Genomic DNA, 13,658 nt, shown 5'->3' on the forward strand with positions numbered 1-13,658 from the left:
AACCCCCCTCCCCCACACAGATTCCCTTCTTCCAATCTCCTCAGACTTTCCTTGCCTCTAATCCTCCTCACATTCCCTCCTAGTGGGTCCCCCTGGACATTGGACTCCCAGCAGGAAAACAGCTTGACCCCCAAATCCCATAGGTGAGGCGGAGGTGTCCTGGTGTCATGGCTCCACCTAGTGCCTTCTTGAGACATCACAGCCAACAAAAGGCTCTGGTGGGCGCTTCCCCTTCGATGGCCCAGGCTGGGGCAGATTGGTCTGCCTCCTTGGCCCCAGCCTCGGTTCTGGGTCCCTCTGTTACTTGGGCAGGGAGAGGCTGGTGGTAGAGAGCACGCTGCCTCTCCCTCTCCCTTATCCCACTCCACTTCTCTTTGATCCCACAATGCAAGCAAGTTCTTTCTGGAATTAATTCCCAGGCCTTTTGTTTTGGCCCAAAGAACCCTCTGGCAATAATTCAGGGCAGGAACTGCAGCTCTCCAGGGAGGACAGAAGAGGGACAGACCCTGGGGTCAAAATGTGTTGCTCATTCCTAAATTGTTGGAGTCCCCAGGATTGAAGAAGCCACCAAGATCCACTAGGACAGCTCCAAAAATGAGTCAGCCTAGAGCGGGCAGCCAGCCTGCGCCCCAGTAACAGCATTCCCTCATCTGGTGGCAGCCTGCTCTGTTCAGAGACAAGTCTTGCAACTGTTTCCTTTGGGCTGGCATCTGGGCCCCATCCTTTCCACCCATCACCCTGGCTCCGTTTCCTGGATCCACATAAGAAAAGTCTGGGCCCTTTTACCCTAGACCTCTTCAGACACTTAAGATGCCCCACCCTATGAATTTATTTTCTAGTCCTTCACGTCCTTTATCAATAAAGAATTCTATTACACACAGTGGTGTGCCACTCCATCCCCCTTGCATCTCCTCTTCCTCCCCAGACAGAATCACGGTGCTCTGTGACTGTTATCATTATTTTGCCTTTCAACAATATTTTTACTACGTATGCACGTATCTCCAAAAAACACATTGTTTTGCAGGGTTTTGAATGTTTGAGAAACGCATCTGCCGTGCATATTTCCTGCAGCTGCTTTCCTTCTCAACGCTCTGGCCTCGAGCCTCAGCTGATGTGCTTCCAGTTATGCTGAATGAACACGCTGCAGATTGTGAAAAGTTTAAAAACCGGATAGTTCTTGGTCAGGGCACATGCCTGGGTTGCAAGCTCAATCCCCAGTAGGGGGCGTGCAGGAGGCAGCCGATCAATGATTCTCATCATTGATGTTTCTATCTCTCTCCCCATCCCTTCCTCTCTGAAATCAATAAAAATATGTTTTAAATTAAAAAAAAATACACACACACCAAAAAACACACATTATAACAGTCAGGACTAAGGACAGAACCCAGTGGGACAGCCCAGGGCCCTCCTCGGCTTGCTCATAGATATCTCTGGGGACAACTACTGAACTTTGTACCCACCACTGTAGTGTCACATGGCCCATGTGTCCTGGGCCCAGAGACACCAGGAGTGCCGCCAAAGACCTCACAAAACCCCAGTGATCCAATGCAACCCCTGGGGGAGGAGAGGAGGACACTTGGCCTAGGAGTGCCTGTTGAGTGCCTGCTGGCCCCCAGGCAGGACCTCATTTTTCTCAGTTTTTCGCTTCAAATACCAGTGATCTGCTTAGAATCCGCTGAGCATTGATGAAGCTCTGTCAGGCTGTGTTTGCTAAAACCCACCTTCTCCTGCCTTAGGAAAATAAACACCGTCCTCTTCTCTAGCATGCTAGATCATCTCTGCTTCCCACGATCCCCAAAACTCACCCAGAGTGGTTCATGGGAGGGCAGTTTGCTCCAGCTAAATGGCTTGGTAGAAAGACGCCCCCACACCTGGTCCTGTTTTTACCCAAGTAAAACTTATGGGAATGGGTGTTAACCTCCGTTACCAAACAGGTAAACTGAGGGTCACCCACAGAAGTTATGTGACTTTCCCTAGGTCATTCAACTGGAAAGTTCAAAGGTCAGACCCAGTGGTCTTTGCACGAGACACAGTGCCAAATGTCTCCCCTCTGCATCAGAGGGAGTGGCCAGGAGAGACATTCACCTCTTTATGCCACCCCACCTCCCCAGGGGACCTTCGTAAGGATTCCAGGGACCCCAAGTATGCAGCATCTCTCTCTCTCTAGTGAGGAAGTGAAAGAGGAGGGAGAGAGCCCAGTCAGCTCTCCTGGACACAACTCTTGGGGAGCCCCCAGCCCAAACCAAACAGCAGAATTTGTGAGGTAATGTGAGGAAGGAGAAGCCTCAGCCTCCCAGTAGACACTAACCCTCAGTCGCTCCCCCAACTCCACACCCATGGGTCCTGCCAGTCTCTGTTCCATATATCGGCAGTGAATTCCAAATCCCAGCCTGCCTGGGGCTGGGAGGGAACGGGTAGGCATGGCCTCCAGGTTTTCTGGTTTGCTGTAACTTAGAAAGCCCTCTTCATTTTCTGTGCTCCCTCGACTCTCTACAGACACCTTGGGAGCTAAGAGGGGCAATAACCTTATTATGTCCACTCCCATCACCAGACTATGAGCACTCATCACTGGTTGTTTTTGTTTTTTTAATATGTTTTTATTGATTTCAGAGAGGAAGGGAGATGGAGAGAGAGAAAGAAACATCAATGATGAGAGAGAATCATTGATCAGCTGCCTCCTGCACGTCCCACACTGGGGATTAAGCCCACAACCTGGGCATGTGCCCTGACCAAGAATTGAGCTGTGACCCTTCTGGTTCATAGGCCGACGCTCAACCACTGAACCAAGCCGGCCGGGCTTACTATACTTTTTTGTTGTTGATAGTATTACAGATGAGCACCCATCACTGTTGCTCTCACATCACCCAGCTCCTCCAGGGCTGGGACTGAATGCTGACACGTAGTAGGTGCTGATTAACACTGTAGAACTCAGTTGGATTCATGTGAGCAGAAATTCCTTCCCTAAGATCCCCCCGGTTTCATTATCCCTGACTCTCCTCCTTGGCCCTGCTTCCCCTTTACTCTGCATATCCCAAGCCCTACAGTCTCTCACTACCCAGGAGGAGGACCACTCCTCCGCAGAAGGCCTTCCCAACGACTCCCACCCTCCGTGAGCTTTCTGCTTCCTGAAATGTGGAACCATCAAAGGGATGCTTGAAAGATTAAATCAGACAATGTAAGTAAAATCGTCAGAGCATGCTTTGGCACATCACAAACGCTCAATCAATCTGGGTGGTTGTGATAAAGGGAAGAACTGCTTCTTTCCGCTTCCTCTTCTTGGCCAGGCCTGTAGGCCACCAGGGGGCGTCCTCTGCCCAAAAGTCCCTGACACCTAGGCCAGGATGTGGCGCCCTTCCCTGAGACGCGGGAGGCCTCGGACTAAGCAACGTGAACCTCAGGTTTTGTGGAAGAGCAGTAGGAAGCGTGGAGGTGAGTAATGGGGAAAGTACCCTTTCATCTGACCTTTCCATTTTCTGGTGGACACAGAGGCAATAGGGTGTGTGTACATTTGCAATCTCCCAATACAACGTGTCTTCTTTTTTCCCAGGCAGTGTCTCTCTTACTGCTCTTTGCAATTCTGCCTTCTTCTAGTATTTTGGGGTGCGGGGCGGGGGGGGGGGCATTTGCAATTACAAAAAACACACACACAAAAACAACCATGGGATTTCCATCATTGCTCCCATTTTATGGATGAAGAAACGGAGTCTTAGAGGAATTCAGTAAGTGATACCTTTCTTGGGTGTGCTGAGTAACTGAGACTGGAATCCTCTCCCAGGCCCCAATGCCCTGGCACCCCCTGGACCGCTAGTTCGGTGCATAATCTACTTTTATCAGGGGTTATGACCCTTCCTCACAGCCTCCTCCCTCCGAAAGCCACCACCCTGGGATCAGGTTCTCCAGGCATGGCTTTTCCTTTAAAAGTTCCACTTAAAAAGAAAAAATTCCACTTTCCATCTAGCACACCAGGCCGCAGGGGCAGAGGATGCCGCTGCTCCTCAAAACTGAAGGGGTTAAGGCCTAGGCCCGCCCCCCGCCCCCGCCCCTGCCTGACTGGCGGGAGTATGAATAGCCTCGCTCCCACTCCCGACTCCCTGTCGCTCAAGCCGCTCCTCACCCTGTCCTGTCATTGTCCCCATCGGTCTCCTTTTCCCTTTCATCCTAAAAGCTTTAAGAGCTGCTGGCTTCTCCCGGTGCCCAGCGTCTCTCCATCTTTGGTGGGTCAGACGTGCAGGATGGAGGGCTGCCTGGGGGTGGAATCTTTTCAGATGTGGGAGCTCAACCGTCGCCTAGAGGCCTATCTGGCCCGGGTCAAGGCGCTAGAGGAACAGTACGAGCTGCTCAGCGCGGAGCTCGTCGGTCTCCGGGCACAGTCCGGGGACGCTTCCTGGCGGGCCCGCGCCGACGACGAGCTGGCAGCCCTGCGGGCCCTCGTCGACCAGCGCTGGCGGGAGAAGCACGCGGCCGAGGTGGCGCGCGACAGCCTGGAGGAGGAGGTGGAGAGCGTGGCGGGCCGGTGCCAGCAGCAGCGGCTGGCCCGCGAGCGGACGGCAGAGGAGATGGCCCGCAGCCGGCGCGCGGTGGAGGCGGAGAAGTGCGCCCAGGCCTGGCTGAGCAGCCGGGCGGCTGAGCTGGAGCGCGAGCTGGAGGATCTGCGCGCGGCGCACGAGGAGGAGCGCGCGGGCCTGACCGTGCCGGCCGCTGGGCCCCCGTGCCGCCCCGGTCAACCCCGCACGCCCCCGGCGCCCGGCCCCGAAGTTGAGGAGCTCGCGCGACTGCTGGGCGAGGCGTGGCGCGGGGCCGTGCGCGGCTACCAGGAGCGCGTGGAGCGCATGGAAACGGCGCTGGGCGAGGCCCGCCAGAGGCTGGGTCATGCGGTGCAGGGCGCCCGCAAGGGGCACTTAGAGCTACAGCAGCTGCAGGCCGAGCGCGGCGGCCTCCAAGAGCGCAGGGCAGCTCTGGAGCAGAGATTGGAGGGCCGCTGGCAGGAGCAACTGAGGGCCACTGAGAAGTTCCAGGTGAGGAGGCGGGCGGGGGGCGGGGGGGCCTGGGCGAAACAAGGCTTCGAAAAGTCCCTACGGGGCTCAGAGACCTTCTGGGGAAGGGAGTGGGAAGTGCGGTGGGGGTGGCTGCCCATTCAGGGACCACTTCTTAGAAAACTCATAGTTGGTGCCAGAGGCCCTAGAATTTCAACTCCCGCTTAATAGGGTGGAAATGGTAGGGGTCGGAGCCTCTCAAATCAGACCCCCTGGAAGGGCAGACAGGCCCAAGACGGGTGTAGCACCTCCCCACTCTGATGGCCTCTGGGCCCCTCCCTAGACTCCGCTGTCACTGGCAAGATGCCCAGGACTTTCCTTCTCAGTGCTGCTGAGCCTCATGTTCTGCTACTCAGAATCTTCAAAGTTCCTAACTGCCCTCATCCCCCTGACAGGTGGAGGTGAGGGGCCCTGCATGAGGGACCAACAGCCCTTGTCCCATGTCATGGCTTCTTAACTCCCTGAGCACATTCCAGAAGCCTGGGACAGCTGCTCCCCCTCACACTGCACCAGCAACTGAGAAAACAGCTCCCTTCCTGGGCCAGACAGAGGTCTCACCATGGCCACCTCCCCAACCCTCCTCTCAGAGGAGACAGATTCCAGAACATGTGGGAAGTGGAGGGGATGGGGGTGAGGAGCAAAAGACAGTGATCAGGACTAGGGCAGTTTTGGCTTCCAGTGCTGCGGGCTCCAGGCTTCTTGATTAATCGTTTTTCCTTCTGCTTCTACTCCCCCTCCCCTCTCCTCCTCTCTGTAACCATCTCCTCCCCTCCCTCATGTCCCCCTTCCTGTGGCAGTTGAATTCTGAGCAGCATGTGCAATCATTTAATCAGCATCCTCAGAGAAGGAGCCCCATGGGAAACACCCTTGTGCTCCTCTTGGAGTCTCCAGAAGGGGTTCTCTGGGCTGGGAGTGGGGTAGGGAGGCAGGAATCTGCTCAACAGAGAAGTCAGGAGCAGAAGGCGCTATTGCAGCAGCCAGGGGGATGCAGGTTAGTCAGCAGGCAGGACCCCACCCTTTACTGACCGCCTCTGGCTTGCTCTGCAGCTGGCCATGGAGGCCCTGGAGCAGGAGAAAAAGGACCTACAGAGTCAGATTGCCCAGGTCCTGGAAGGTCGGCAGCAGCTGGCACGCCTCAAGATGTCCCTCAGCCTGGAGGTGGCCACATACAGGTACAGGTTGACCCTGACTCACCCAGATGAGGCAGAAGGGCCTCAGCTGAAGGGGTCCAGAGCCATGGGTGGTGGCAGCTCTACCACCACCAGGTTCTGTGACTCTAGGCTGATCCCTTTCACACCAGCATATTTTCCACCTAAGCCCACTTAATCTCCTATGGGTTCAGGACCAGAGAAGTATCCTGTGCCCAAGAAATCCCCCAAGGAGCCCTAACCGGTTTGGCTCAGTGGATAGAGCGTCGGCCTGCAGACTGAAGGGTCCCAGGTTCGATTCCGGTCAAGGGCATGTACCTTGGTTGTGGGCACATCCCCAGTAGGGGGTATGCAGGAGGCAGCTGATCAATGTTTCTCTCTCATTGATGTTTCTAACTCCCTCTCCCTTCTCTGTAAAAAATCAATAAAATATATTAAAAAAAAATTTTTTTAAAAGAAATCCCCCAAGGAGAGGTGATATTGCTGAAAAGGAGAGAGGGCTGGACACATGTGGGGTATCTGCATCCAGACTCTTACCCCAGGGGGCTGAAAAGCCCTGTCTGTGTGTGTATTCTCACACCAAGGAGGTAAGTTCCTTGGGTAACCTCAGAAAGGAGGACCTGCAGGTGTGGGTAGGTGGCACTGGTTTGCACTGGCAAGTCTCCTTGTCTGGAAGATGGAAGCTGGGCTGGGTAACCTCTAAGGCCCCTTCCATCCTGAATGTCATGGGGCCTGACTACTCTCAAATCCTAGTCCCTTGACCCTCCCCAGCCCTTCTGCTAGCCACATTTCCCGGCCCAGGAAAGGCTGAGGCTGAAGAGGTGCTGCTTCTCTGGCTGTATGGCCTTGAGTAAACTTACAGCCTCTTCCAGGAAACTGACCTGGTTGGCTGAGGGTTCAGTGACAGAGCCTGAGGAAGGGGCTTTGCAACCATGAAGGGCTTCGTATACAAGCCCACTGTGAGAGCCAGGGTTAGACAAGCTCTGAAGACAGTGCCCCCAGAGTCCAACACAAAGGCAGGGCCCCAGGACAGGTTCTGGAGAGGAGGGGAAGCGGTGCCCAGAAAGGAAGGTCCGTGAGGAGCCAGGGATGAGGAAGGGAGCCGTTGCGTGAGCTCAGAGGGCAGGATGCTGCATGGGGAAGGATGGAGGTGAGACTGCAGACAGTACTAACCAGACTCAGAGATCATGAGGAAGAGCTGAGAGTTGATGTTCAGCATAACCTGTTGAATTGATTGTTCCCCCCTCCTATTGGTCTCTCTTCCTCAGTCCCCATGGGGTATTGAGGCAAGGGCATGAGCACAAAGACCTCCATTGCCTTGAGAGGCTTGGGACCCAGAACACTTAGAGATCCCAAGATGAGGGCCTTAACCCTAATCAAATCACTGAGGGAAAGGGTCCGGGGAAGGCTTAACCTCTGGGGTTTTGAGGCCTGAGAAGGATTTAGATGAATTCTTTTTTTTCTTTCTGTGACTAGCTCCTGGGGCCCTGGGGGAGGAGGAGGGAGCCTATCCCATGGGAACAGCCTGAGAATTCCCACTTCCCCTGGGAAGCCCCTCCTTAGACCCTCCAGATGGTGGTGTGGACAATGGCATCAATTAGCATGAGAATGGGCACCACACACAGAGGATGAGGTCATTAGCCTGGGGTGGAGGGGGGGAGACTAGTCTAAGCTATATGTGGGGGTATGTACATTGTGTCTGCTGTGTGGGAATCTGCTTGTGTGTCTGTGAGCTCATCTGTGTGTCCCAAATATGTGTGTGATGCTCTGTGACCAAGTGTGTGATATCTGGATATGTGATTATGTGATTTCATGTACACAGCCAAGTATAACCCCACCTGTGGCTTTCATGTGATAGTGGTAAAAATGAAAAGGAAGGCTGCAATGTTAGGGTTTTGTTTTGTTTTTTCTTTTTTTTTTTTTCTGGCTGGTTTGCCTACTGGCCTGTGGACAGAGGGCTGACCCAGTTTTCCCTCCCTCATCCCCCAGGACCCTTCTAGAGGCTGAGAACTCCCGACTGCAGATACCTGGCGGCGGTTCCAAGGCTTCTTTCAGCTTCCAGGGTAAGAGTTGGGGCCAGGTTCCCCCTCCTCGAAACTCTACCCTTGTTTGCTTTTCATACCCCAGAGCAATTCCTTTCGTGAGAGGCACCAGTCTAAGTCTTGACTCCTTGGCTCCCAACAACCCATACAGTAGGAGGCAAGGATAGGGCCCATGGACACTCTTGCCAGAAATGGTAACTGCTCTGTGGCCCCATCCCCCCTGCCAGTACATACTGACACTGTTTCTTTTCCTCCATCTTTCCAGACCCCAAGCTGGAGCTTCATTTTCCTGGTACTCCAGAGGGCCAGCGTCTGGGACCTTTGCTCTCTGTCCTCAGCCCTACTCCCCTCTCCTTGTCCTTACCTGATACTCTTCAGACATCTGTCCCAGCCTTTCTGAAGAGCCAGGAATTCCTCCAGGCTCGTACCCCCACCTTGGCCAGCACCCCTATCCCACCCACAATTCAGGCTCCCTGCCCTGCTACAGATGGAGAGATCAGGGCCCAGGATGCTCCTCTCTCTGTGCTCCAGCCAGAGGTTGGGCGGCAACAGTTTCCACAGGCCATGAGGGCTGAAGCCAATGTAGCCATCCCTGCCAGCACCCTGCCAGGACCAGAGCAGCCTGGGGGCCAGCAGCTAAAGGCCAGTATAGGCCAGTCTCCTGAGGATCATGCCTCCTTGGCCCCACCCCTCAGCCCGGACCACCCCAGTTTAGAGGCCAAAGATGGAGAACCCAGTGAGACTAGAGTGTCCAGCAGATTTCAGAAGGAAGATGAAGGGGAACTGGCAGAGAAAGAAATAGCCATAGAGGTCAAAGTGGTAAGCAGCCTGCAGCAGCAAACACAGCAAGAAGAGGGGGATCTGGACAGGAAGGAAATCCAGGGCTCCCAGGGTCCTTTGGAAAAAGAAACTCTGAAGTCTCTGGAAGAGGAGGGTCAAGAACCACTGATGTTTCTGGAAAATCAGAGCCAAGAGACACTGAGACCTCTAGGGAAGGAGAATCAAGAGCTATTGAAGTCTTTAGAAGAAAAGGACATGGAGGTAGTGAGAACTCTAGAAAAAGAGACTCTAGAACTATTTAAGCCTATAGAAAAAGAAGACCTGCAGACATTGCAATCTCTAGAAAAAGAGAATCAAGAACTAATGAGGTCTCTTGAAGATAATCTAGAGACATTTTTATATCCAGGGAAGGAAAATCAAGAATTGGTGAAGTCTCTAGAAGGGGAGAACTTTGAGTCCTTGAGAGCTCTAGAAAAACAGAATCAAGAACCACCAAGGTCTGTAGAAGAAGAGGACCAGAAAACACTGAGAACTCTAGAAAAAGAAAACCCTGAGTCTCTGAGGTCTCTAGAAGAGAATCAAGAGTCCCTGAGATCTCTAGAAAAAGATAACCAGGAACCGCTGAGGTCTCTAGAAGAAGAGGACCACGGGACACCGAGACCTCTAGAAAAAGAGACTCAACAGCCACTGGAGTCTCTAGGGGAAGAAGACCAAATGACATTGAGACCTCTGGAAAAGGTGAAACCAGAGCCACTGAAGTCTCTTGGAAAAGACCAGGGGATATGTAGACCTTTTGAAAAAGAGAATCAAGAGTTATTAAGGTCCCTAAACAAAGAGAGTATAGAGGCAGTAAGATGTTTAGAAACAGGGAATCTAGAACCTCTAAAGTCTGCAGGAGAAGATCTGGAAATATTAAAGTCTACAGAAATTCAAGGGCCATTGTGGTCTCTGGAAGAAATGAATCGTGAGACAATGAAACCTCTAGAAAAGGAAATTCAAGAATCGCTGGGGTCTGTGGAAGAGAACCAAGAGTCAGTGAAGTCCCTAGAAAAGGAGAATCAAGAACCATTGAGATCTCTGGGAGAATGGAACCTAGAAAATGTGAGATCTCTGGAAGAGGTAGACAAGGAAAGTCAAAAGTCTCTGGAAGAGGAAGAGAACTTGGAGAAGGGAGAGAATCAAGAGTCACTGAGGTCTCTGGAAGAGGAGAGCCAGGAGCTGCTGCTGTCTGCAGATCAGCAAAGGTGGGAAGATATGGTGGTGGGGGGCCAAGAACTGGATCAGGAAACGCCCTCTGGGAGGGCTGGAGTGGATGATGAGGATGAGGCAGAACTGGACCTGAGGGAATGTGATGGAAAGGAGGGATCTGCAGAGGAGGGAGAACTGCAGTTGACTGTCATAGGAGGAGCCTGGAGTACAGGTGAGGGGCACTCAGGGAGCCCTGAGCCCAAAGAGCAGAGGGCTCCAGCTGAGGACACCATTGGGGAGGGAGTTGCTGAGGGTCTTCAGCAACCTGAAGGGCAGCCAGAGAACATCGGGGCCCGAGGCCTCCATGCTCCCTGGGGGATGTCAGAGGTGACAGAGCCAGTATTGGAAAATGAGAATAAGGCCCCAGGGGGTGGCCGAGCCTCCCCAGAGGTCACCTTGGGCCTGGAGGCAGCCATGGGTGAGTCAGCTTCAGGAGCTGAGCAGGGACTGGAGCAGAAGATGGTAGAGTTGGAGGACCTAGGCGACCTGGCCAGAGAGGAGGTGATGGACCCACTCCTGGGGGAAGAAAGTTTGGAGGCAAAGAGTGTGCAGGGCTTGGAAGGGCCTGAAAAGGACCTAGAGGAGGCAGCTGCTCTGGAGCCAGAACTTCCCATTCTGCCCAGGGAGAGCAGAGACTCTCTGGAGTCTCCTGGGGCTGGGGAGGAGTTGGAGCCTGAGGTCCCCTCGGGAGAAGACGAGGTGCTCCCTGCTGAGACCTTGTGCCATGATGCAAGTGATACCCCTCAACCCAGGCTCCTGGGGTCAGAGGAAGCTGAGAAGGTTGCAGAACCAGTGCTAGGGTCCTCCAGCCCAAGGCCCATTGAGCCCTGGTCACTCACCCCAATCCCTGAAGCTGCCCCTGAGCCCCAGCCCCCAGCAGAGGGGAACCAGGAGGCTAGCTGGGGGCTGGAGGGCAGGGCTGAGGCCCTGGAAAAGGTGGAGGGTGAGAAGGAGGAGTTGGGTCCTGGGGGACTCCCCGAGGGCCTCCAAGATGAGGAAGAGAGCAGAGATGAGAGCGAAGCTGATGAGCTGGGGGAGACCCTTCCTGACTCCACGCCCCTAGCCCTGTATCTCAGCTCCCCTGCCTCATCCAAGTGGGACCTAGCTGCAGAGCAGAGGCCCTCCCCTCAAGGGGAAGCCAGAAAGGAGGGATGTGATTTTGCTGTCCTGACCCCTGAGGGCCATGGGGCTCACCCGGAGGAAGAGGAGGAGGAGGAAGAGGAGGAGGAGGAGGAGGAGGAGGGGGAGGGGGAGGAGGAAGGGAGAGGGGAGGAGGAGGAATGTGGCCAGGACTCTGACCTGTCAGAGGAATTTGAAGACAATGTGGGGACTGAGGTTTCTGTCCTTCATGGGGACCCTGGGGAATTGATGGAACCTCTGGGCCAGGTGTCCCAGGTGCTACTGGAGCCTGCAGCCTGGGGTCAGGATGGGGAGTCTGATGGGTTTGCAGATGAGGAAGAGAGTGGGGAGGAGGGAGAAGAGGAGGGAGACGAGGAGGAAGAAGAGGAGCAGAAGGAGCCAGGGGGTGGGCAGTGGGGGCCAGGGCCCTCTGTTGACAGCCTTCCTTCCATAAGCAGCCCTCAGATGGAGAACCTCTTGGGGTCTGAGACTGTGGATGTCAGCAACCCCTGGGATGATGGTTTGAGGGGTGCAGCAGCTGATCCCACTATGACTGCCCAGGAGACTGAGTCCCAAGATAGCACTGAGCCCTCTGGCTCAGAGGATGAGTCTGAGGATGCTCCCTTGGAGAGGGAGGACCAAGTTCCAGGCCCTCTGGGGACCCTCAGTGGGACAGAGGATACCCCTGGTGTCAATGGCCAGGGCCCCAGCTTGAAGAATGAATTGGAGCATGTGAATGGGGGGTTGGTGAATGGGGTGGAGCAGTCTGAAGGAGTAGGGCAGGGAAAACTGGGGGCCCTTGACGGGGACCAAGGGAAGCCTTTGGAGGAGGAGGAGGGGAGTGCCCTGAAGACCCCTTGGGCAGGGGCTTCTCTTCATCTGGACCCAGGCCAGTTCCTAAAGTTCACTCAGAGGGAAGGAGATGGGGATTCCTGGTCCTCAGGGGAAGATTAGAGACAGTGCTCTTCCTGCACTTAGGACTTGAGTGGGGACATGTCCCCAAGCCCCCTCCCTGCTCAGGGCCAGCGCCTTAACTTATGATCTCCCAACCTGTGGTTTCTGCCCAAGAGGCCTGGCTGGCCAATGTGAAATGAGGTGTGGGAAGGGGACCTACCTGTTCTGAAAATGGAGGCTCCAGGAATGAAAACTAGCCTCTCAGACCCTGCAGAGTGGACATCATGCCTGCACTGTCCCATGAGGTTTAAGCCAACTGATTCCCTATAGGACTAGGCCCCTTTTCCTTGCACCCCCTTTCCTTCCATCCTTTTGGCTAGAAAAGGCCTGGGGCCCGGTGGCTCCTCCAAGAAGAAGGTGGCTGTGGTGGTCTTTGTGTGTGGGGGTTCACAGCCCTGTCCCTCCTCACTGTACCCTCATGGGATGTCTGGTCAGTAAGGGGGTACTCCTATATCCTGACCCCCCATATTCCTACCCTGTGTGACTGCCCTGCCCTCTCTGGCTCATCCCTGCTTGAATAAAGTAATGCTTCCACCTACAAAGTCTGGACTCTTTCTTCCCCAGTTCAGGGAGTCCTCAGGGCCAGCACAGGAGCTGGGGAGACCGGGAAGCATCAGGAGATGCTGGTGTTGGGGAGGGGCTGTTTCCTGAGGCGAGGAGGCCCTCCCTGGAGGCCTCATGGGGCGGCAGTGCAGACAGACTAAGGCTGCAGGCAGCAGTGCTAGGGCCCTGGGGAGGGCTGGGGGTCCCGATCCAGGTGACCTCAGTGCCTGAGCATGCAGGCTGTCATCATCTCTGCCACGGGGCTGATTACGGGGAGTAGTGCCACCCCCACTCTTGCCTGTCCTCCCCCCTCCGGCCCCTCAGTGCCGCCAGCATAATAAGCCCCTTTGCCCCCAAACCCAAACAGCTGTCTGGCCTGTGATGTCTGCATGGACTGGCTGGGTCAGAGGCGGGTGAGGGAAGGGGGGCGCCTGTTCTGCTTTAGTTGGGCTTGTGGCCTCGGGTCAGTGTTTATTCTCTGAATCTCAGACTCTGCCACACAGGAGGGGCACTGGGCTGGGTGACTTGGGGGGCCTCCCAATGCAGGAAAAGCAGGAGAAAGGCTAGGGGAAGCCCGAGGGCTGCTGCTTTGACCTTTAGTAGTTCTTTGCTCACATGCTGAAGCAGGAAACAGGCAAGCCAGACTTGAGGAGGGGAGACACTGAAGTGGCAGGGCTGAGCAGAAGACTGGGGCTGTGTTGATGACTGGGGTAGACAAAGGGTGAGAGGCACAACCACGGCTTCTCTCCACCCCACCCCTTTCCAGGGTCCCTGTGTCGGGCAGGGAGGGA

At 54.9% G+C, this 13,658-nt stretch overlaps 1 protein-coding gene across 2 annotated transcripts; it reads left to right on the forward strand.

Moving 5' to 3' along the window:
* The first annotated feature begins 3,345 nt into the window (after positions 1-3,345).
* NES (nestin) lies at positions 3,346-12,857 on the forward strand. Of its 2 annotated transcripts, none has more exons than XM_080648815.1 (4): positions 3,346-3,429; positions 6,081-6,205; positions 8,171-8,244; positions 8,489-12,857. In XM_080648815.1, exons 2-4 carry the CDS (start codon positions 6,087-6,089, stop codon positions 12,322-12,324), a joined length of 4,029 nt encoding a protein of 1,342 aa, XP_080504941.1. In that variant the 5' UTR covers positions 3,346-3,429; positions 6,081-6,086; the 3' UTR covers positions 12,325-12,857. The 2 variants fall into 2 exon arrangements, with proteins under 2 accessions (XP_080504941.1, XP_080504940.1); XM_080648814.1 differs by lacking the exon at positions 3,346-3,429 and adding an exon at positions 4,096-5,015.
* The last annotated feature ends 801 nt before the right edge of the window (positions 12,858-13,658 follow it).

The sequence above is a fragment of the Plecotus auritus genome, assembly GCF_963455305.1.
Source record: "Plecotus auritus genome assembly, chromosome: 12".
Taxonomy (NCBI): Eukaryota; Metazoa; Chordata; class Mammalia; order Chiroptera; family Vespertilionidae; genus Plecotus; species Plecotus auritus.